General features: G+C 46.7%; 1 protein-coding gene across 3 annotated transcripts in view; it reads right to left on the bottom strand.

Annotated features, from left to right (window-relative positions):
- LOC116076274 (cytochrome P450 4F22) overlaps positions 1–25224 on the bottom strand; it is a 41993-nt gene that overhangs the window by 1695 nt on the left and 15074 nt on the right. For all 3 annotated transcript variants that reach the window (XM_031349957.1, XM_031349959.1, XM_031349958.1), the window contains 11 exons: positions 22666–22888; positions 20334–20478; positions 11794–11847; positions 11051–11178; positions 10748–10872; positions 8086–8353; positions 4751–4817; positions 4513–4642; positions 2926–3059; positions 956–1020; positions 271–353 (listed from right to left, as the gene is read on the bottom strand). In XM_031349957.1, coding sequence (XP_031205817.1) covers positions 271–353; positions 956–1020; positions 2926–3059; positions 4513–4642; positions 4751–4817; positions 8086–8353; positions 10748–10872; positions 11051–11178; positions 11794–11847; positions 20334–20478; positions 22666–22887 — 1421 coding nt within the window. In that variant the 5' untranslated portion in view covers position 22888. The remainder of the gene's footprint in view (positions 1–270; positions 354–955; positions 1021–2925; positions 3060–4512; positions 4643–4750; positions 4818–8085; positions 8354–10747; positions 10873–11050; positions 11179–11793; positions 11848–20333; positions 20479–22665; positions 22889–25224) is intronic.

The raw sequence follows: 25224 nt of genomic DNA, 5'->3' as shown, positions 1-25224 counted from the left end.
CGAACTCAGAAATCCACCTGTCTCTGCCTCCCAAGTGCTGGGATTAAAGGCGTGCGCCACTACTGCCCGGAGGGGTATCCTGTTCTCAAGGACGGAATTGCAGTCTGATTCGAACCTCTTGGTTCAGTTAGGGAAGCAGAGGGGACTTGACTTGACAGAAATTACTCGTGGGTGGCGCTTGGTCCCTGCTTCCATGGGGCACACTCCTGATCTGACACTGAGTCTGCCCCTCCCATTTGTAGTGATGTTTGAGGTTAATAGAGGCCTTACCTGGGACCTGCTGAGAAAGGTACAAAGGCCAGCGGAGAGCGCTGCTGTGGGGTGTCCGGGTCAAAACGGTAAGGATTGTATACCTAGACAAGAATTGCCTGGGTGAATGTGGGGACTGTCCCAACCATCCAGCCCACCTGCACCTCAACCTCTGAGGACCCCTATAGCGGGAACACCTTGGTGCCATTTGTTCCAATCTATCTCACACACTACAGCCTATCCATGCCTGTCTCCTGTTGTCAAGCACCCAGGCTCTTTTTCTACCTCAGGGCCTTTGCACTCGTTGTCTCCTCAGCCTGAAACAGGCCTCTCCCTGTCTTCATACTGATTAGGTCTCAGTTCAGACATTGCCTTGTCTTTGGGGCCTCTCTGGATTCCTTGAGAGTAGTTCCCTCCACCCCATCTGTTTTTACCTCCTTAGAACATTTAGCAGTGCCCCAAATGACCTTATCTATTGGCTCGTTGTCATGAGCTTTACTTTACCCATGAGGGTATAGGCAGTGCCATTATAGGTTATCACTGTTAAGCACAGGAGTGTGTGACACACCATAGGTGCCTAATGACTGTTTGTTGACCTTGTGAATCAACAAGGACTGAATGAATCCGTAGGTAACAGCAGGGCCAGTCCCTGCAAGCAGCCCTGAGAAGGAGCCATGGCCATGGGATGACAAAAGCAGAAACTTACCTTAGAGTCAGGCCACACTAAGGGGTTGTAATGGGTCCCGTAGATGCTGACCAAGCAGATAATTCCTGGGGGAGACATTCAGAATGAGTGGAGCCCAAGGGAGTCTCTGGACACACACACACACACACACACACACACACACACACCCTCACCTCTTCCTGTAGTCATAGGATGGATCCCTGTGAGCCAGCTACCACTTCCTGTCCATCCTTCTGTGGAAACACTTGCTGCCTCTCTCTAGCCCTTGCACCTGCCCTCACCGTCCATACAGGATGACACTTTTGCCCCTAGGCCTGCCATTGCTCCTGCTGCCCCCCTTGGCTCCCTTCTTCCCTCTGGATAGAGTCAGGCGCCCGTGCTTGGCATTCGAGGCCCTCACCATCTGCACTCTGAAGTTCTGCTCCATAAACACACTTGCTCTTACACCTTGGAGAATGTGGCCCTTCCTCGTTTCCTCCCTGGATGGAGTCTGCTCTCCATCCTGGGCTTCGAATTGGTGGAGTCTCTCCTTAGAGGCTGGATGGTACCTAGGCCTGAGCTCCCAGCATCACCACAAATACAGCTTGGTTCTTGGAGAATAGATGCCAACTAAACAAAACTGGTTCTCGGGTCCAGCCCCTCCCCAAATGTTCAGCATGTTAAAAATGATTTCTGTGAAATCCAGAGGACAAGGGTTCAAGCCACACATGCCATCATCACCATCATCATCATCATCATCATCCTATTTTTTTAAAGACGCTGACCTTCTGCCATTAATACCTACCCAGATCCAGCCCTACCTCACCCACTCCTTCCTTTCCATCTGGATACAGACACTTCTACCTCCTCTATACACATCTAAGTTTCCCTCTGATGATCAGTTTTGTCAACTTGATACAATCTAGAATCACCTGGAAAGGGAGTCTCCATGAGGGATTGCCTAGATTCGATTGGTCTATAGGCATGCCAGGAAGAAATTTTCTTTTTTTTTTTTAATTCATTTTTATTTTATGTGTACTCTATGTGAGAGAGTGTGTGTGTTTATACATGACATGTGTGTGGGGCCAGAAGTGAGTGTCAGACTCCCTGATGCTGGAGTTATAGGTGGTTGTGAAGTGCCCAACAAGGTGCTTAGAACTGAACTCAGGTCCTTTAGAGGAGTAGCAAGTGCTTTTGTTTGTTTATTTTTAGGTTTATTTGTTTATTATGTATATGACTATTTTACCTGTATGTGCAACACATGCATACCTGGTACCTACAGAGATAAAAATGGGGTCTTGGATCCCCTAGAACCAGAGTTATAGATAGTTGTGAGCCATTACTCTTACAGTGCTGAGCCAACTCTCCAGCCTCCATAAATATTTTTCTTAATTGATTACTGGGTGCTGGAGAGATGGCTCAGTGGTTGGCATCACTGACTGCTCTTCCAAAGGTCCTGAGTTCAATTCCCAGCAACCACATGGTGGCTCACAGCCATCTAGAATGGGATCTGATACCCTCTTCTGGTGGGTCTGAAGACAGCAACAGTGTACTCATATACACAAAGAAAATAAATATTTTTTTTTAATTCTTAATTGATTATTTAAGGTGGGAAGACCTACTGAATGTGGGTAGCACTGTTTCATGGGCTAGGGCCTGGACAGAATATAAAGAAGAGAATTGAACTCTGGCGTGCATGTAGGCATCCATTGTTCTTTGCTCTTATCTGTGACTGCAATATGACTGAGTATTTTATGTCTCTGTCACCCTGACTCCTCTGCCACAACAGACTATAACCAGCAATCATGAACCAAACAAAGGCTTTACCCCTAAAGTTCCCTTTGTTGGGTTATATTATTACATTGACAGGAAATGAAACTAAGACATCTTCATCACTCCCAAAGCAACACATACCCAGGGATCTTTCCCATCATAGGGACCCTGTACCCACAGCAGGCATGGCCAGACCCCTGTGAACAGTGCCCCAGCATCAGAGGAGACAGAGCAGGCACCTTTGGGGATGACGCGTCCATCTGGCAGCTTGATGTCCTCTGTGCAGCGACGAGAGATGAGGGTCACAGGTGGGAACTGTCGAAGGCTCTCCTTGATGCACATGGTGGTGAAAGGCAACTGAGTCAGGTCATCCCTGAAGAGAAAGGAACTGTGACTCCCTGAACACATGCACACACACACACACACACACACACACACACACACACACACATACACACACACCAGAATGTCTGTGGAGGACCAGTTCAGTCCAAATGGCCCCAGAGTTTGTGCAATTTGCACATGTCCCAGGCAGGTATCATGTGTGTGACTGACCAATGTCCTCCTAATTTGTAATTTGTATTTCACAGTACCTTATGTCGGCCTACATGCTGCCATGCTTCCCACCATGATGGAAATGGACTAAACCTCTGAAACTGTAAGAAAGCCCCAATTAAATTTTATAAAGAGCTGCCATGGCGTGTCTCTACAACAATAGAACACTAAGACACCAGCTTTTGTTTTAGCATGAATTTTCGTTCGCGTTTGCAAGATGAGCATTTTGCCAATGGGGCATCTCCCAAAATTTTTGCTTTGTTTTGTTTTGTTTTGTTTTGTTTTGTTTTTGGAAAGCGATTCAATTAGCCAAGGCTTGCCTCAATTTCAATATGTAGACTAGGCTGGCCTTGATCCTCCTGCTTCATCCTTTTGAAAACTGGAATGTCAGGTGTGCCACCATGTCTGGCTTCAGTGTAGGCTCTCTGCAGCACTCAGAGTCAGCTTACATCTTTTTTTGTTGTTGTTGTTATTTTGTTTTTTGTTTTTTTGTTTTTGTTTTTGTTTTTCGAGACAGGGTTTCTCTGTACAGCTCTGGCTGTCCTGGTACTCACTCTGTAGGCCAGGCTGGCCTCGAACTCAGAAATCTGCCTGCCTCTGCCTCCCAAGTGTTGGGATTAAAGGCGTGCGCCACCACTGCCCAGCATTAGTTTACATCTTAAGACTGTCTTCCTGTTCTCTATTCTGCACTTCCTCTCTGCATCATGATCACGTGGCATGCCATTTCATCCAGACTGAAACATTCTATCCCAAAGGGTGATGTGTCTAAAGACACTGTTTACAGGACAGTAGGCTGCCCCACTCATACTGAGCTTCACCAGGTGACTTGCCTTCTCCACAATGTTTCAGTGCACATGGAACATTTTTTACACTTCTGGAATCTGCATTGAGAAGAACATGCCCCAGATCCTAGGAGAGTTAGAAGGTCTTTGGAGAAGACCTGAACCCAGCCAACAATTTGGAAGCAGCCTCACTCCATTCAATGAAGCCCAGTAGCCATGGAAATCCGGTGTGGGTCAAAGCTATAACTAAATGCTTGCCACAAGCCACTGAATTTGAGGGATGTATGTTATGTGGTGGGACAGCAGCAGCTGCTGATGACGTTGTCCTGGGAACTGCTGACCTGGGGACAGGCATCACAATCATTCAGTATGAATTGGAACTCTGAAAGCTGCAAGGACTTGTCTGAGGCCACACAATCAGAAAGTGGCAGAGAGTCATACCCAAGACTCATTTTTCTCCCTTCAGTCCTCCTGACCCTCCAAACTGACCAGTCCAGCTCTTCCAGCTCTCGGCCTTTCATGACTTCTTGGATCTCCTCCCGGCACTTCTCCTGGTACTCTGGATACTTTGCCAGGTTGAACAGTGCCCATGACAGCCCACTAGATGTTGTGTCATGACCTGTGGGCAGACAGATGTCGGGAGATTAGAGAGTCCCCCGGGGTGTTCCCCACAGCAGGAGGATGGTGGTACTTCCCACGGCCCCTCAGCCTCACTCCACATCCTTACCTTCAAACATGAAAGTATCTGCCTCAGCCCGGATGTCCTCATCAGACAGTTCTCTCCCCTCTTCATCCTGAAATGGACAGTGGAGGATGCTGAGCTCACTGTAATAAACGTCTGCACTCACTTCCTACATCCTAGGGGCTCCCCAGAGTCAGAGATACCTATTTCCCCATTTGCCTTTCATTTCTTTCTTCCTCCCTTTCTACTTTTATTTTTTTCATTTATTGATTTATTGTGTGCACACATTTATTTAGTGTGAGTATTTAGTACCCACACATGAGCACTGTGTACAGATGCATACTCTATGGTGCACATATGAGAATCAGAGGACAACTTGCTGAGGTCATTTCTCTCCTTCAGACATGTGGGTACCAGGGATTGAACTCAGGTTGTCAGGCTTTGCAGCAATCGTACTCACCAGCTTTAGCCATATTCTCAGATTGTCTGTCTCTTCCACCCCACTCTATCAGAGACTCCACGTGCAGCCCAGACTGGTCTCAAACTTGTGATCCTCCTATCTCAGTCTCCCAGAAATTGGAGTTACAAATGTGCACCACTGTGCCCAGCTTGCTATCCTGCCCTGCCTCTCTTAAACTAATGGGTGTAAATAGTCCAGAGTGAAGAACGCAACCTACTATAAGAAAGGCAGGGGGTGGGGAGGAGGAGGAACATCAAAGGGAGTTCATACAAGCATCGCTTGAAAATTATGTTACAGTCCAAAATACAAATTAGGAGGACAAAAAGATGGGTTAAAAGGAAAAGGTGTCCCCTGCCCATCCCAATAGCCTGAGTCCAATTCTCAGAACCCACATGGTATAAAAAGAGAATCAGCTCCTACAATTTGCCCCTGACATCCATTTTTTCCACAGGTCATGTGGCCCAGAGTAGTCTCAAGTTCATAATCCTGTTTCAACCTCCCAAGTCCTAAGATTATGTGTTACCACAGCCAGCTATTCTAAGTTACCTAGAGATAACTTAAGTCTACAAAAGGACCAACACCATTTTTGTATGTCACTCCTGCAGTTTCTGACAGCCATTTATTCTCTGGGTAGCCAACAACTTTGTCATTAGGTCTTATTAGCACCAAGATACAAGAGACAGGTACCATGATCTCCATCAAATACCCTCTAAGTGGCAGAGCCATGACTGGAATCCAGAACTATATCAAAAATTCCACACAAGAAGCTGGGCATGGTGTCATACCCCTGTGATACCAGCACTGGGGACATGGAGGCAGAAGGATCAGAAATTCAAAGTCATCCTCAGCTACACAAGGATTTTGAGGTTAGTATTGGCTAGAAGAGACACAGCCTCAAAATAACAATAAATACATACATACATACATACATACATACATACATACATACATACATAAAAAGTAGAGCAACAAACAAGATAAGCTGGACAGATAGCTAAGAGTGCTTGCTGCTCTGGTAGAAGACCTGGGCTTGGTTCTCAGCACCCATATCAGGTAGCTTACAACTGCCTACAACTCCAGCTCCAAGGAGTCTGACCCTCTTCTGGACTCCAAGGATGGGTGTACTCAGATACACACATGCACACATGTTTAAAAGTATAATAAATGAAAGAAAACCAAGGGATTGGAGGGAAGGTCTTGAAGGTAAGAGCACTTGCAGTACAAATAGGAAGACCTGAGTTTAGATCTCCAACACCCATGTAAAAAAGAATAAAGGAAAGAAAGAAAGGAAGGAAGGAAGGGAGGAAGGAAGGAAGGAAGGAAGGAAGGGAGAAAGAGGGAAGAAAGAAGGAAAGATAGAAGAGAAAGAAAGAAAGAGAGAAAGAAAAAAGAGAAAGAAAGAGGAAGGAAGGGAGGGAGGAAGGAAGGAAGGAAGGAAGGAAGGAAGGAAGGAAGGAAGGAAGGAAGGAAGAAAGTCATAGCTTGGTGTGCATTGGGAACAGAGACACACAGATCTCTATTGTTGGCTAGCTAGACAACCAAACTAGATGAAATGGCAAGACTCCAGTCCTATGAGAGACTCTGTCTCAATGCAGTAAGTCAGAGAGCAAGAGGAAGACACAAGCTTTCTGCTCTAGCTTGCCAAATCCAAATGTGCCTGCATAGGCACCCACACCCACACACTTACATACACATCATACACACAAATCCACATAAGAATGAGATGCAGCTGAATGATTGAGCACTCGCCTCATATCCTTTATGCCTGGCTTCAAGTCTCAGAACTCCAGTGATAATAAAAATAAGAGCATTTTGGCTGGAAGTTTGCTCAGTGGTTACAAGCACTTGCTGCTCTTCTAAGACCCTCATTCACTTCCTAGCATCTTGTGTGGAATGGCTTCCAACTATCTGTAACTCCAGATATCTACTGCCCTCTTCTGACTTCCGTGGGCATTGGCACTTGTATGCACACACCCACGAATAGACATGTGATTAAAAACAAGAGTATCTGCACAGAACCTATAAACACATTCTTGTATACTTTAATCCATGAGGAGGAAACAGACAAGCTGGGCATGGTGGCATACATGTAACCTCACCATCCAGGAGGCTGAGAAGGATTGTGGAGTTTAAGTTTAAGGTCAACCTGAGAACTTGAGAGGGAAAGGAAGGGGGTGGAGATAAATAGGATGAGCTGGCAAGATGGCTCAGCGAGTGAAGGCACCTTGACACCAAGCCCAGTGGACCTGAGTTGATTCCTAGGACCAGACCCACATAGTTGAAGGAGAAAAGAACTCCCAGGAGTTGTCTTCTGACCTCTCACAGAGACTCTGTAGCAGGCATGTGCACCCCAGATTTAGAGAGAAACACACACACACACCAATCAGTGTGACTGTTTTGTTTTGAGACAGGATCTCAGTACAGAGCCCTGGCTGTCCTGGATCTTGCTTTATGGACTCCCCTGGCCTCTAACTCAGGACTCTGCCTGCCTCTGCCTCTGCCTCCTGAGTATTGGGATTAAAGGCATGTATCACATGATTGGCCAATCACTGTAATTAAAAAGTTTTGTTTTAAAAGAAGGAAGCTGTGCTTGTGTCCAGGACAGAGCTTAATTGTTTCGATGGCAGTTGTTCCAGCAGAATTCACAGCCTTAATTCTTAATTAATTAATTCTTAATTCTTAAGTATACAGGGCTGTTCCACAGGACAGACCACATACTAGACTATAATGGGGCTCATTAAATTAAAAGGATTGAAATACCCTGTTGTGACATCTGAATGAACCTACCCATGTTATGCACCTACCCCTTACTGTAATTCCCACAACTTTGAGCATCATTTTGTGTTTGTTTGTTTTTCAGCAGTGAGTGCAATTCCCAGCCGGCCTCTAGGGGTAGGAGCCCGCTTCCACCAGTTCTCACCTTGGCCAGTAGCAGCACATCTATGAAGTCCAAGGTCTTGCCCTGCTTGGACTTCAGCCATGCTTCAGCGCCCTGCTGGCGCAGCGCCCGCCGCCGCTCCTGAATGACTTCAGTGGTGAAGTTGTGCACCGTGTCGCAGGCCTGGCGGAAGCGCCGCCCGTCGGCTGTGAGGTAGTAGATGAAATCCAGGTAGTGATGCAAGCGGTATTGGCGCCGCACCACCAGAGCGCTCAGTTCGATAATGGAAGAGATGTAATCGCTCATTCTCCTGCAGAGAGAAGGGCTGTGAGCCACCTGCACGGCCCGGAGACACACTTGGGGCCCAGAGTCCGTTGCATAACGACAAACAGAGGCCTTACATTAACCTGTTTTGTTATGTTTTAAAATTATTCTTTATGTTATGTGTACGCATGTTTCCCAGCGTGTATGTATGTCTGTGCAGCACACATGTGTGCAGTGCCTGAAGAGACCAAAAGGAAGTGTGATCCACTGGGCTGGAGTTACAGATAATTGTGAGCTGCCATGTGGGTGTCTGGAAATGAACAGTGAGCTCTCTAAGGGCAGCAAGCGTTCTTAATAGCTGGGCCATCTCTCTGACCCAAATATTTTCTTTTAATCTATATCTCCCCCTCTCTGCACTCGTGTGTGTGTGTGTGTGTGTGTGTGTGTGTGTGCATATGTGTTGCTAGAGATGGAATGCAAAGGTTTGCATATTCTTCTAGGCAAGCACTTTGCTGTCACCAGCCTCTCGTTGTTTTGAAATGGGATCTCATGTTGCCCAGGATGAACTCAAACTCACAATGTAGCAAAGCCTTGAACTTCTGACTTTCCTGCCCTTACCCACCCAAGCACTTGAATTATACCTCCACACGTGTCTTATTTTATTCAAATGCTTTTTGTCTTATCATTATTTTTTACTTATTTTATGTGTACAAGTGCTTTATTTGCACATCCGTACACCACATGTGTTTCTGGTGCCCTCAGAAGTCAGAAGAGGGAGTCTGATCACCTGGAACTAGAGTTACAAATGGTGGTGAACTGCCAGATGGATGCTAGGGATCAAACCTGGATCCTCTGCAATAGCATCAAGTGCTCTTAATCACTTAGATACCTCTCCTGCTGGGAGGGGGAGTAGTCCTGAGTGTATGAATGCCCACCACATGCATGCAGGTGCCCTGCAAGGCCAGAAGAGTACACCAGATGCCCTGGAAGTGGCTTCTAATTGCCATCCTGAGTGCTTAGAACCAAATACCAGTCCTCTGCAAGACATTATGTGCTTGTAGCCTGCTTTATTTTATTTTATCACACAAGACTGGAGATGGAGCTGAGGGTGTTCTACATGAGAGACATAGTGCTTCTCAGCTGCACAACCAGCCCCATAACAAACATTGAGGCATGGACTGAGTAATTGTTATTTTATTAGTTCAGTCATTAAATATTCAGTGAACGCTTTTTACATGCTGGAGAAACTGCCAAATCACTTTATCCTTAGAGCAACTCTCAAGGCCAGATATGTTCATCTTTGCCTTACAAAGGACTGGAGGCTGTGGCTCTGTCCTGTAATCCCAATACTCAGGAGGGGGGAATCAGGAGGATCAGGAGGCCACCCTGGGTACCGTATGAAGGCCTGTGTCATAAACAAGGAAGATGGGATGGAGGCATGAACCAGCCCTCGAGAGCACATGCTGCTCTCACAGAGGGTTCAGGTTTGACTCTCAGCAGCCATGTTGGACCCTCACAGCTGCCTGTAACTCCAGCTCCAGAGCATATGACACCTCTAGATTCTATAGGTACTCGTGTACACATAGCCATAATATTTAAAGATAGTAAGTTTTTCATATATATATATGTATGTATGTATACGTACATACATATGTAAGAAGAGAAGGAAGTGAGACAAGGAAGGAGAAAGGGGGATAAGGATGAAGAAAAAACAACACAGGAAGAAGAGGAAGAAAAGGAAGAAGAAATAAGAGGGAAGAAGGGATAAGAAGGAGAGGAGGAGGGAGAAAAGAGAAAGGAGAACTATGAAATGAAAGAATGAGCTGAACATTTCTAGGCTATGCCCTCTCCGTGGAGAAATGGGGAGAATAATGTTTCCTTAAGCATCTACTTCGTGCCAAGGCACTAAGTGACACTGGTTTGCTTACTTATTATGTATTTATGTGTTTTGTTTTGATTGGTTTGTTTGTTTGTTTGTTTGTTGCTTGCTTCCTTGCTTGGCTTTTGAGATAGGTTCTTACGAGGTGACCCAGGATAGCCTAGAACTCTCTATGCAAGCTGGCCTTGATTCTGAGCAATCTGCTCACCTCTGACTCCAGAGCACTGAGATCATGCGCCACCAATGTTGTCTGAGATTTTTGAGACTGGATTTCACTACCTTGTCCCGGCTTAACTCAAACTCAGCATCCTCTTGCCTCAACCTCTCAAATGCTGAGATTAGGAATCCCAGGCATAGACTACCACCCCCAGCTAAAATCTCATTTAATCCTTCTTATAAGAGAACTAAAGCTGAGAGAGGTGATGTCACCTTGAGGCTTATCCAGGAAGAAAAAGAAAGAAACCATGGTTTCTTTCTAAGGGTGCATGGCCCTAGCTTGCATCACAACAGGGAAGGTCCCTCTCTCCTCCTACCCCCACCCACCCTGGGGGCCAGACTTACTCCTGACAGTCACTGTTGTAACTGAACACACATTTCTGAAGGCTGTCCAGGGTCATGAGGCTGACGTGCTCGAACATGTCAAAGGAGGTCACTGAGCCCTCTGCCAGGTGCCGCCGCCATTTAGCCTGTAAGGGAGAAACACAGCAACCAGGCATGAAGAACACAAACCACAAGCTGGTCAGACAGGAGCCAGGAAGATCCTCACTGCCAATCCAGTTCATATATAACAAGGGATGCCCCACCCCAAGCTCCATTTGGGGCCTCACTAGATGAGGCCAACCTCTTCTTAGTCTTAGGACTCACGTGCATGATGTTTGTGCACTGGTTGAAAATCTTCATGTAGGGCTTCAGGATGTCAAAGTGGAAGGCAGGTGTGAGCAGGCGGCGGTGCCGACTCCATTTGTTCCCTTTGCTGATCAAAAGTCCATCCCCTGAACACAGAAACACAAGGCTAGAAGCCTATCCCTGCTGAAGCCCTCCAAGGGACCCCATACCCTTCCCTTCTTCCCTGTGTAAAAGATAACCAATCCGTATGGCTCCTGTTTCAGTATGAGGTGTGCTTTGAGCCCACTGGAGAATCACAGAGGAGGAGGCACTGGCCCCATCTTCCCCAACTGCCTACTTTATGTGATCTCAGTTCATCCTAAGATTGAAAGGTTATAGGAAGTCTAAGGCCGTATATCAGAAGCAGAGAGAATCCTCAGCCCCCTAGATACACACCAGATGGGGCTTTTACCTTGAAGTACTGGGATAGGAATCTGGGAAGGGGACAATGCTGGACACAAGAAGGGTAAGGACCTCCTTGAAGGACTCACCTAATGAGAAATCTAAGGGGCAGAGAAATATTAGAAATACAAAAGCCAGTTTGGGATCAAATTGGGGGATGGGCGGCCATTTGCCTTTTCTCTAGGCTAACATTGAATTCTGTGGTGTGTTTTAAGATAAACTGACTTACTTTCCTTACTCTGAGTCTCTAGTACTCTTATTATGAAGTGAGGATCATTGTTTCCCAAAACACCAACTCCATCCTCCCCTTAGGCACTTACCTAGCCAAGGCTTCAGGAAGCTATAGAAAAAGTCATCCTTGGGTGCGATGGCAGCTGTGGAGAGAGGACCAGCAATGATTCTAGACAGCATTCTGACCTTTTACCTCTGTGTGTGATTGTCTCAGGCCTCTTCTCTGGGCTCCTGCTTCCCATCTGGCCCTATCTTCACAGCTTGAGAAATCTTACAACATGCAGATCAGAACATGAGTCTCTCCCACTCAGACACCTTTCATGGCTCTCCATTGCTCTTGTAGAAAGAGCTTGGAGTTGGGCATGGTGTACAGTATGCTTGTACATTATGGTTATACACTATGCTTGTAATCCAAGCAGTTGAGAGGCTAAGTCGGGAGGATCACTGTAAATTTCAGGACAGCATCAGCTATATACATAGTGAATTCCAAGCCAATCTGGGCTTCTGTGTAATAATAGCTTTTCCTTGCAGGGTTGGGGAGGAGGTGGCGGGAACCTTGCACCTACAAGATAGCTCTGAATGGAAGGATGCTTTCCTACCTGATGACCTGGAACTCAGAAGGAAGAAGGAGAAAACTGACTCCCACAAGTTGTCCTCTGGCATCCACATACATCGTGTGGTACCTACTTAGGCTATCATACACACACATGCATACACACACACACACACACACACACACACACCCCAAGTTAATAAATATGAAAGAAACCCAGGCTTTAGAAAAAATATCTATCTGTCTGTCATATCTATCTATCTATCTATCTATCTATCTATCTATCTATCTATCTATCTATCTATGTGTGTAGGCACACATACATGCCCTAGCACTTGTATGGAGGTCAGAGGACAACTTGTAGGAGTCAGTACTCCCCTTCCATCTGGATCACAGAGATCAAATTCATTTTGTCAGGCTTGCCAACAATCTCATTTACCTGCTGAGTCATCTCATTGGCCCTGAATGTTGGCCTTTCTTATATTAAAAAATACAAATAAAAAATAATCAAATAAAAAAGAATCCATTCTCAGCCTACCACTGCTGGCTCTGCCTTATCCAGTCCCTCATGCGCCTTCCACTCAGCTCTTCAACAATCTCACAGCATACGGTCACTCACATAAGCAGCCGGCTGTGTTCCCATAGGAAGGAGGACACCCTCTAACCTTCCCTGCGCTTTGCTATCAGCTCTGGCCATCTGAGTCACAGCATTCCTACAGACAGCCTTACTTTCCCTGTCTGTCTGCTATGCTGGCCCAAGGGGATCGAATCTGTCAGCACTGACAGCGTCTTTGCCAAGCCACCCACCTGTCATTTTCATTTTCAAAGGGCTCATTTTCAAAGCCAGCTGTGATCAGCCCTGGTCCAGACTTTGCTCCAAGCAGACAGCTCCACCCTCTGAGCCCTCACTACTCTGCCACACAGAACCAACACAGAGCCTCTCTGCTCCTTAATAGTGTCAGGTGCCCCTGGTGGTTGGAGAGCAGAGAGCGTGCCTGTGTTCCCCAGAGTTCTGATGCAGGAGGCAGAAGATCGAAGTCAGCTTGTGATACATAGCGAGATTCTCTTAGTTGATAAGGCACTTACCTACATTGCAAGCACAGGGCAGAGTTTGCTCCCCAGAACCCATATTTAAACAGTAACAACAAAGCCAATGAGACTGTGAGTGGGCAGGTGAGATGACTCAGCGGGTAAAGGTGCTTATGGCCAAGCCTGAACACCTAAGTTCCCATCTCGGGTCCCACAAGGTGGAGAGAACCAACCCATGTGGCTTGTTCTCTGACCTCTTCACATGTGCTGTGGCATTAGAGGGTCTCTGCTCCCCTCTCCACATCCCAGCAATGTGGGGATAAAGAGAAGCAAATGTCAGGAACTCACGGGTCAGCCAACTTTGCCTACTTGGCAAGCTCCAGGCCAGTGAGAGATCCTGTCTCAAAAATAAAGTGGGCAGAACCTGAGGAATGACAGCTGAGGTCTCCACATGCATACATGCATGTATACATATACCCCCAAACTAACACACACACACACACCCCAAAAGCTGGACATTGCCCAAGTCACAAGTTAAAGGATCAGGAAGGCCCCATTTTCCTTTTCTAACCCACATCTACCAAGTTTTCTGCCTGGATCTGGCTGTCATCACAGTCAGGGAAACTAACATGGCAGGTTTGGCTGAGCTTGCACTAATGAGGCCGATCAGGGTGACCTACAGCAGGGTGTTGAGGTAAGTTTCCTGCTACTGGTGGCTTTGGATAAAAACCTGCATTATACAGCTGCTTATTGTTGTAGAGTGCAAGCTTTGCAGTGAAATCTAGGAAGTGACCCCAAATCACTGTGAGACATCATACAAGAACTTCAAAGAGACGGATGCTGTTTGGCACTACGAGGTTCAGAACATCAGTGGATCCCAGATCTTTGTAGATGATGTTACAAAGACTGCTAACAGCAAAAACACAGAGAAATCAAATCTGATGCAATAAGATGGTTTTGGTGGTGTGTACCTGCAAGCCCAGGAGAAGGCAGGAAGTTTGGAAGTTCAAGACCACCTTGAACTACATAGTAAGTTCAAAGCCAGCCTGGGACACCTGAGACAGCCAAAAAAAAAAAAAAAATCTTTCATTCAGTGAATGAATGAATCAAAGGGTGGATGGATGACAGAAAAAGTAGGAGTTGGGAAAATGGCTCTGAAAGTAAGAGCACTTGTCATGTAAGCATGAGGACTGAGTGCTGGTCCCAGAACCCAGGGGAAAAAATCATGGGCAGGGAGATGGTTCTGTGGGTAAAGGTACTTGTCATCAGGCTTAAAGATCTGAGTTAGATCCTCAGAAACCCCACGGTTAAAAGAGAGAATAGATTCTTGCAAGTTGTTCTCTCACCTCTACATATGTGGTGTGGCTCACGTCTACCCCAACACACATATGAAATACATAAATAAATAGTAATTATAATTATGAAAACAAGTCAGACCTGGCTGCATCCACCTTGACCCCAGTGCTGGAGAGTGAAAACAGAATATCTAAGGCTCACAGGCCACCAGCCTCGGTAAGGACATGCCCCTTGTACTACAAGTGTGCACAGTCACATATACACGTATGCACAGACACATACACACATGCATACTTGTTTTTAATTTCAAAAGAATAAAGCAAAGAAAGGGAAGAAAGGAGAAATGAATATTGGATGGATGGATGAATGGATGGATGGATGGATGGATGGATGGATGGATAATTGGGGCTGGTGGGTGGATAGATATGGGACTGTGAAAGGCAGCCTGCTTGCTGGTTGAGCTAGGTTTAAACCCCCGGAGACCCAGCAGGTGTTCCTACAAGGGACAGAAGGTGTTTTCGGAGCCCCCAGACACTTGGCTCCTGACATGACGGCTCAGCTCCATAATTCTATGGCCATCAGTCACGTAGGGCAACGCCCCAAGCACCTGGTATTCTGTCTGGACTCCATCCCCACACTTACCTGGCAACAGCCAGGTATGCTCCTCCCCACAGTTACCTGGCAACAGCCAGGTAGGCCTGGCCCACTATAAAAGGGGCTCTTGCCTCCTCCTTTCTCCCTTACCCTTACTCCCTTACTCTCTTGCTCTTGCCTTTCTCTCTTGCTCTCTTGTTCCCCCTCTCTCTGCATTCCCTTCCCCCTCTCTCCACGTGGCCATGTCTGGCCTCTCCTTCTCTACACTCTCCCTCTCTCTACCTTTCTCTGCCTCTACTACCCTCTTAGCTCCCCTTCCTAGACACTCCTCCCTGCAAAAGGTATTTAACCTCAGGCCCTCCATGAAAAAGTGGGGTATGGTTTCACTCATCACAACTTTCTGCCATTGACAATAAACGCCTTAAAACCATGGACTGCCTCTTCTCATAGGGACCTGCCTCATAGGGAACAATGGAGCAGGTCTTCCTTAAAGAGCCACATCTAATCTCCCTGCAGGAGGCCTCTCTGCATTCTCAGCCAGTCTGAGAAGCTAGCAACCATGTAAGATCTCAAAACAAAGTGGTCACTCCTACAGAGGGGCTAGAGGAGTTTAGCAACTGAAGCTTAGGGCAGGTAGGAGAGAATGAAATAAGAAACTTTTCCAGGTGGGAAGATAGCAGCACTCAGCAATTGTGCTAGTAGGCAAGTTGTAAAGAAACAAACTGTGTGGGTGTGTGTTGTCCAAGGATTCGAGAGAACCCAGGTTGGGGCTGGTAGCGTGGTCACCTCCCAGTACAAAGGTGGTAGAGTAAAACTACACACAACACGTGTATGCATGTATGCATGAATAGATGATGATTGGGAGGGTAGAGGGACAGATGAGGGGATAAGTATGCAGACAGATGTGTGGCTGTTCAGCCAGATGGATAAATGGATGGATGGATGGATGGATGGATGGATGGATGGATGGATGGATGGATGGATGATGGATAGATGGATGGGTGGGTGGATGGATGGATGGATGAATGGATGGGTGAATGAATGAATGAATGGTCGCATGGATGGATGGTTACATCCTCCTTGTACAGCACAGAAAGGTTTGAGAGGAGAGACATCCAAGAAGCAAATATGTACACCCAGTGTGACTCAGCCACCAACGCACACTCCCCTCCCTGCGTTGGCAAACTGTATGCCCAGTCATCCTTCATCAGCACACCTGTTCTGTTGCCTTTCTGTGCCCAACCCATGCAAGGTGATGCATCCTGGTGACCTAAGGATGGCTTAGCTCCACTCCCTGCCTTCAGGAGCTCCTGGGTAGGGTGGGAAAGGGAAGGAGAGGTCCACACCAGCCAAAAGGCAGAGAGTGTATCCGGTGCTATGAAAGCCATGGGGAAAGGCTACTGGAAGGCAGAGGAGGCTTCCTAGTGGAGGAGGCACTGATGGCAGACGGCAGGGTATCATCTCTCTCCTCTCTTAGCTCTAGAATCCAGGCTAAAGTAGTCAGGAAGTCTTACTGACACCCAGAGCTGTTTCCCTGCTGCCTGGCTCACATACCTACCTTGGCCCTAGCCCCCCAGGATAAAGTACAAGCCCATCTGCTCCTTGGTCCAGCTTCTACTTAACTCTCAACCTCATTTCCTATTTCCCCACAAATATGCCTTCCACTCCAACCAAGCCTGGGTACCTGAATTCCTATAATACCTTCCAACGTCTGTATCTCTGGACTGACGAGCCTCTCTATCTTGAACTCTACACCTGCCTAACTCCTACGCATCCTTCAAAGCTTCACTTTATTGACCCGTTTTCCAGGAAGCTCTTTGCTTTCCCATCCTCTGTCCTATCCCGAACTCTCTCACTGTCCCTCCGTGATGGCCATGCTAGAAGGAGAAACTGCCTCTACCAGGCTGGTAATGCCACATCAAAAGAAAAGGCTTCAGAAAGGTTCCTGCAACATGGCGCCCTGCTCAGAGGAGCTTGTACACACAAAACTGTCCTAGCACCTCAGTCTAGGGCCAGACTTCAACCATGCCACTACTTGTTATGTAAACCTAGTTAGACAATTCACCACTCTGGCCCTCCATCTCACTTTCTTCTTTAAAAAAAAAAAAATTACACTTATGTGTGTGTGTGTGTGTGTGTGTGTGTGTGTGTGTGTGTGTGTGTGTGTGTACATGAGAGTGTACGCTTCAAGCAAGATGTGAAGGTGGAGGTCAAAGGACAACTTGCAAGAGGAGCTTCTCTCCTTCCGTTGTGGGGACTCTAGGGTCCCTCTGGTCACCAGGCTTGGCAGCAAGCCCTCTCCCTCCCTCCTGGCACAGGGCAGCTGCTCCTTGAATCTGCACGTGTCAGTGGCTGATGAACCAACAGTCGGCTAGTCCGTTACTCTGATTACAATTATCACTTATTGGTAGCAAACACTTAAGAGAGGAAGACTTGGGAAGCCCGTCAGTGAACAATGAATGTACAGCCATTTGCTGGAAAACAGCAACGGGAATGCCTTAAAAAGCAAAATATAGGGATGGGGAGTATGGTGAGACAATTGCCCCACAAGTGTGAGGACCAGGGTTCAGGTCTCCTGGAGCCATTTAAGGCCAGACAGGGTACCACTCCCACAGTGAGATGCGAGGTACGGATAGGTGAAGGTCCCTGGCCAACAGCAACAAACAAGAGACCCTGGACCCAACAGTAGGTAAGGATGCTTGCTTCCAAGGCCCTCACTCAGATGCATAAACCTGCATAGACAAAACTTTTTTCTTTTTCTTTTTCTTTTGGTTTTTCAAGACAGGGTTTCACTGTATAGCCCTGGCTGTTCTGGAACTCACTCTGTAGACCAGGCTGGCCTCAAACTCAGAAATCCACCTGCCTCTGCCTCCCAAATGCTGGGATTAAAGGTGTGTGCCACCACCGCCCACCATAACAAAACATTTTTAAGTCAAATACAGGACTATGGAGACTGGATTCAGTAGCAAAATGTTTGCATACCGTGCTCAAGGCCCTGAGTTCCAAGTCCAATATCAGGGGAAAAAAGGTAGAGGAGGGCCAGCAAGATGGCTCCGTGGCTAAAGGCATCTGCCACACAGGCCAAACGACCTGAGTTTGACCGCTGGGACCTACATGGTAGGAGAACTGATTGGCACAAGTTGTTCTCTGACCTACACACACACACACACACACACACACACACAAATAATAAAAATAAATCTTATTATGCCTGACAGGAGCTCCGAGAGGATCTATCCAGCAGCTAGACTGAAACAGATGCAGAGACTCACAAACATTGGACAGAGGTTGGGGATTCTTACGGAAGAGCTGGGAAGGGTTGGAAGCCCTCAAGGGGCTAGGAACTCCACAGGAGAATCAACAGAATCAACTAACCTGGACTCCTGGGAGCTCTCAGAGACTGAGCCATCAGCCAAAGAGCATACACGGCCTAGAATGAGGCCTCCAGCACATACGTAACATATGTGCAGCTCAGTCTCCATGGCTGCCTTGTCTGGCCTCTGTGGACAAGGACACGCCTAACCCTGCAAAGACCTGATATGCCAGGGTTGTGGGAAAGATACCCAGGGAATGCACCACCTTCTCAGAGGTGAGGGGAAGGACTCTGAGAGAGGGGCAGCATTTGGGATATTAATTAATTAATTTTTTAAAAGAAGAAATAAAAGGACAAAAAGCAGGCTAGGGATGCAGGCTGAGGGTAGGCCCAAGAGTACAGCCCCGTGCATAAATGTTCCCAGCAACATTGTTAAGTGACTAAACGAAGTCAGATCCATCTATACCATGGATCGCAAAAAGAGCGCAAGACTGATCTGTACAACGGTGTGGTTGAACCTGGAAACCTAGAAGCTGACTGAGAGAAGCCAGACACCAAAGCATCAAGTCCATCTGACAGAAAGCAGAATATGGGAGCCAGGCGCTACAGCAGGGAGGAACCAGAGGCAAAATTGCCTCACAGCCCAAGCTCTCTGTGGGAGGATGAAAAAACTTTGAAACCAGAGAGAGTAAGTTGTTGCACAACCTTGTGAACACACCCAATCATGGTTCACCTACAAACACTGTGCTGTACACTGGGTCAGGTCTTCCTCAATATGAAAGGAACGTAGCTGGGCATAGGGGCATCGGGCAACAGTGGCAGCGACGGGTGGTCAGGAGGGCAGGAAGCTGCTGAAGCCCCATACTCCACTCCAGGCTCCATTCAGTCACTCTCTGCCCTCCATCCTGCTCCTCCTGAGGAGGCAGCCAGGGCTACAGACCTGAACGGGGAGGAAAGAGCGTAGAGGAAACCAGCCCTGTTTGCCAAGGGCCCGAGCACAGTTGAAGCTGTCTTTGGAGAATTCAGCCTAGGGAGGAGAAGAGGAAGGAGAGAAGGAAGAGGAGGAAGAGGAGGATGGAAGAGAGAAGGACAAGAGAAAAGACAGTAGGTGGGCTTTCTCCGAGTGTAAAGGTGCTTGCTACCGAGCTTGGGGGCCTCAGCTCTACCCTCAGGACTCAGAGGGAGAAGGAGGAAACTGACTTCCGAAATTTTATGGATATATGAACACGCACACTAAAATATAATAACATACATTTTTAAGGCACAAGAGAACAGGGCGGCGGCACACACCCGAGCAAATCATTGGTGTGAGCCAACCTGAGCTACATAGAGAAATCCTGTCTCCAAGTACCAAACTGATGAAAACCCCTGGGTGGTTACGGAAGCCTTCCTGGACAGAGGAGCCCTTGGAGCTGAGTGCTGAGGATGTGAGAACTCATCAAGCACACTTGGGAGAAGTGAGGGCAGCAGACAGAAGAACTAGCTGCTGCCTCCCTGCCAGCAGGCTGTCCACTGGGCCACCGAAATGCTTGGTCATGGTAGGCATGTCACAGACTTAATGAAGGGACTGTCATGGCCGGCAAATGAGCAACACTTACTTAGCAAGGACCTTGAATAAATAAGTTGCTTAGATGTGACTCCAGCAGGTGCACAGCCTTACTGCATTCCTGAACCTCTTCCACACCACCCCACTGCTGCCCATGGTCTCACAACCTGCTCTGCCTGCCCATCCCTCAAATCCCTACTCAAGGAACACTTCCTCTGGAGCACCCACATCTCTGTAACCCTAGGAGTGTTCTGGGAGTTTAAAGTTGACTCATCCCTCTGAGGTCCAACCTGCCTACCTGAGGCGCCCAACACAGGCTTGATGTAATCAGGATGTACAAGCACCAGGAGAGGCAGGAAAGGTCCGACCCATGCCAGGACGATGTGGTGCATGGTATCCAGCACTTTCTTCTCATTTTGAAGGCCCTTCTCATTGGGGAGATACTGTAGCAGATAGAAAGGGGCAATGAAGACATGACAGCCCAGCTTATTCTGTTCCTTCCTCCTCTGTCCTTCCCTCCTTTCCTCTCTCCCTCCCTCCCAATACAGTCTCTCTCCTCCAGAACACTGAAGGTGAAGACATGGTGTCTTGCTGAGCTTCTAGGGCTGGGGGTGTGGCTCAGGGATAAAGCCCCTCACCAGCATCCCTCAGTGAGGGTTTGAGGACATGCCTAAGGGGTAAAATGTGGGAGACATTGCCTCATATGTGTGAGAACCTGGACTCCAAAGCCAGCATAGCAGAGAGAAGGAGAGACAGAGACAGAAACAGAGAGACAGAGAGAGCTGCCCAGATCTGACTGGCCTGTAACTATGTGTGTAGGGAATAATTATCTTCACCCTTCCTCTAGGTCAGTGGTTCTGAACCTTCCTAACGCCACAACACTTTAATACAGTTCCTCATGTTATGGTTGGTGACTCCAACCATAACATTATTTTGGCTGCTACTCCATAACTGTAATTTTGCTACTGCAAATCATGAAGTCAATATCTGTGTTTTCCAATGGTCGTAGACAATCCCTGTGGAAGAGTCATTCTATCTCTGTAGGGGTCACAACGCACAGGTTGAGAACCGCTGCTCTAGATGATAACGGAGAGCCATAGTAGTGTGTGAGTAAGAGAGGGTTGTGATTAGAATCCAGAAGATGGCCATTTCAAGGACAGCCTAGATATAAAAGACAAGGTCTTTCAATGTTGTCCAAGATGAGCTCCTAAGTTCAGACGACCCTTCAGTAACTGGGACCAGAGGTTTGTGTTACCATGCAAACTAATCTTTATGTCTTGAATGGGTCATAGCCATGGTCCTAAGCTGGGGTTCTCAGTTCTTGCTTAGCTCCCTAACTTTTTAAAGAGACCCTTGGTGTATCAGACATGGTTGCTCACAATTGTAATCTCAACACTCATGAGGCTAAGGCAAGAGGATTCACTGTGATCTTGAGGCTAGCCTGGGCTACATATGAATTCCAGGCCAGGCTGAGCTGAAGAGTGAGACTCTGTCTCAAAGGAAAAATTAAAACCAAAAATGGATAAATCAGGCATGCTGACATATGTCTGTAATCCCAGCACTCAAGAGACTGAGGCAGGAAGGTCATGAGTTTGACGTTAGCCTGGCCTACATGGCAAGACTGTGTTTAAAAAACAAAAAACAAAACAAAAAAAAATGCAAGGAGAGAGTTTGAATCCCAGTGTAGCATCATAGCATTCCAATAATGAGAATAGCCACATATGAATGTGTACACCTTTAGTGCCTTTAATCCTAGCACTTGGGAGGCAGACACATGCAGACCACTGTGATTTCAAGACCAGCCTGGTGTACATAACAAGTTCTAGGACAGTCAGGGTTACATAGAGAGATCATGCCTCAAAACAAAACAAACAAAGGAATGAAAGTAGATTCACTCCAAGAGTTAAAAAAAAGCACCCCAAGCAGATTCACCCCAAGTTAAAAAAATAAAATCTCCAGGAGCCCCCTCCTTGCCCCCACTCTGGGCCCTGGGTCCCAGATTTTGTGGGCATCAGTACTCCCCTGCTTCAGTGGTAGCTTTAGAACTATAGAAAAACTTATCTTTTTTTATTCTTTTTATTTTAGTTTTTAATAATTTATTTTTATTTTATATGCACTGATATTTTGTCTACATGCATATTTTGTCACCCTCTGTGTGAGGGTCTCAGATCTTGTTGCTACAGACAATTATGAGCCAGACATATGTGGGTACATGAGAATTGAACCTGGGTCCTCTGGAAGAGCATTCAGTGCCCTTAATCACCGAGCCATTCATTTCTCCAGCCTCTCTCGCCACCCCAGTTGTTGTTGCTGTTCTAGGCATGGATAATTTTCTTTAAAAAGCAATTGGTTGCGCCCATAACTGTAGCGCAGCTATTGCACCTGTGGGTACATCTTGCCTGGCATTCAGCTCCAGTAAGACGACTGATGTCATTCAGCCCCCAGTGGCCTGCATTCCAGCTTCCAATACTATGAAAGCTAGCCAGCAGGAGACAGTTAACTTTATAGTCAGCCTCCCAACTGTGTGACCCTGGGCAAATTGCTTGCCCTCTCTGAACTTTTTGGTCTCCTACTCCATCAGTGAATCTACTTCTAACCCAGCCTGCCCAGCTCTGCCCCTGCACACTCACCATAGTCATGTGGCCCAGCAACCAGTGGCGGCCTGGAGGCTCTGGGAAGCAGCTCAGCCTGCGGCAGGTGACGCGGAAGTTACTGAATAATTTGAATGCCTGCAGTAGCAGGCGGAAGAAGAAGAAAAGGAGCAACAGCAGCAGAGCCGACACAACATATACTCGAAAGGCCGTCTTCTCCAACCCCAGCCGGTGCAGCAGGTAGTCGGTGACGGGCAGCATCCTGAGACACACAGGCACCAATCAGCGAGGCGAGAAGAAACCAGGCTCTAGCTTGCCTGCTTCACACACAGGAGAAACTCTCTCCCAGCTGACCTACGACCTTCACTTTGTCAGCACAAACATCTTTCTTAAAACAAACAAACAAACAAAAGACAAAACCCACTGTGGCATGGCAGTGGTGGCACACACCTTTGTTCCCAGAACTCAGGAGACAGAGGCAGGCAGATCACTGAGTTTGAGACCTGCTTGATCTACATAGTGAGTTGCAGGACAGCCAAGGCTGCACAGAGAAACCCTGTCCTCAAAAAATAAATAAATAAATAAATAAATAAATATAACTTTTTAAAAAGTCCCATGTTTAATTATGTGTTTATGTAGGGTGAAGGGTTATGCTTGTGAGTGTGGTACCAATAGAGGCTCAGAGAGGGCTTAGGAATTACAAGGCATTAGGAGCCACCTGAAATGGGTGCTGGGTCCCTCGAACTCAAGTCCTCTAGAAGAGAAGCAATGCTTGTAACTGCTGGGCCATCTCTCCAACCCTACGTTTTCACCTTCATTTCCTTTTCTGCTTATTTATTTGTTTATTCATTTGTGTATTTATGTGTGTATGTATTTTGTATTTGTGTTCGTTTGTTTATGTGTTTATTTTGCAGTATTGAAAATGCTATACCCAGCAAGTGCTTTAACCTCCTTCCATGAACCCAGCCTAGGGCACCCTCTTGATCCTCCTGTGATTAGGATTTCTCTGCCTGAGCATAGATGGTCAGAGTCCTGGGAGGCAACACACACACACACACACACACACAGTAGCCCTCAACCAAGGTCCCAAGGGTCTTGGCAAATCAACTCTCTATCTCTCTCTGTCTCTGTCTCTGTCTCTCTCTATGTGTCTCTTCCTCTCTCTGTCTCTGTCTCTGTCTCTCTGTCTCTGTCTCTGTCTCTCTCTCTCTCTCTGTCTCTCTCTCTCTCTCTCTCTCTCTCTCTCTCTCTCGTGTGTGTGTGTGTGTGTGTGTGTGTGTGTGTGTGTATGTGTGTGTGTGTGTGTAATAACACTAAGACATTAATCCCAGCACAATTAACTCCAGCAGCCCAAAGCAAGAACTTTCCTGATTGGCTTTCTCCTTTCCCTTTCTTACTATTTTCTCTTTTCTTTTTTTTCTTCTTCTTCTTACTTTTCTCAGTTTAAAGTGAAGATTCACATAATATACAACATCATTTTTTTTTTAATTTTAGAAGTTTAAATGTTTAATTGTGTGTATGTGCCTGTGTACACATGTGCAGGTGCCTTCAGAGACCAAAACATTGGATTCCTCTGGGGCTGGAATTATGGGCAGTTGTGAGTCACCTAACATGGGAGCTGGGAACAGAATTCCCCTTCTCTGTAAGAGCAGTACACACTAAGCCACCATCCAAGCCCCTAAAATGCCTGTTAAACGAGCAATTCATATGATAGAATATTATTGGCCACAAAAGAAGAACAGTCTATTATTTTTGGCCAAACAGGTGCAGGAAAACATCATGTTAAGTAAAATAAGTCACTTAATCTTCTTTCGTTGGTTCCTTGATCGCTTGAAACAGTGACCTGCTATATACCCCAGGTTAGCTTTAACTCTTGGTGCAAAGTTATACTCAGCTTCACCCTTCAAGTAGTTGGGATTGCAGGTTTGTGTAACCATGCAGGGCAAGGAAAATAAGTGAAATGCAGAAAAATAATTTGCAGGCAAAGCATGGTAGCACATCTTTACATTCCCACTACTCAGGAAGCTGAGACAGGGGGATTACAAGTGAGGCTAGCCTGGGTGGCATAGCTAAACATTTTCAGATGAGAGAGGCAGGCAAGCAGGGAACATCAACTCTCTCTCCTATGTGAATACATTCTTTTAAAGTTCTTCGAGGGATAACAGTGATTATTTAGAGTCTGAAAAGAAAACTGAGCCTGATAGTACACACCAACAATCCCTACTTCTCCGAAGACTGAGGTAGGAGGATTGAAAAATCCAAGGTCTGAGGGGCTGGAGAGATGGCACAGTGGTTAAGAACACTTCATGCTTTTCCAGAGGACCCAAGTTTTGTTCCCCGCACACAACCTCAGGCAGCTCACAACTACCTGTAACTCCAGCTCTAGAGGATCCGACACCCTCTTCTGGCTTCTTCAGGTATCTGTGTACACGTGCATGCACACATATATCCTCACACACATATACACATAAAAAGTGAAAGAAGAGAAATCACATCCAAGGTTTGTTCAGATCACACAGTAAGTTCCAGGCCAGATCAAAGACTGTCTCAAATTTATATATATATATATATATATATATATATATATATATATATATA

The sequence above is a fragment of the Mastomys coucha genome, unplaced genomic scaffold (assembly GCF_008632895.1).
Source record: "Mastomys coucha isolate ucsf_1 unplaced genomic scaffold, UCSF_Mcou_1 pScaffold4, whole genome shotgun sequence".
NCBI classification, from domain to species: Eukaryota; Metazoa; Chordata; class Mammalia; order Rodentia; family Muridae; genus Mastomys; species Mastomys coucha.
The sequence above is the reverse complement of the archived record's forward strand: the minus strand, read 5'-3'. Positions and strand labels throughout refer to the sequence as shown.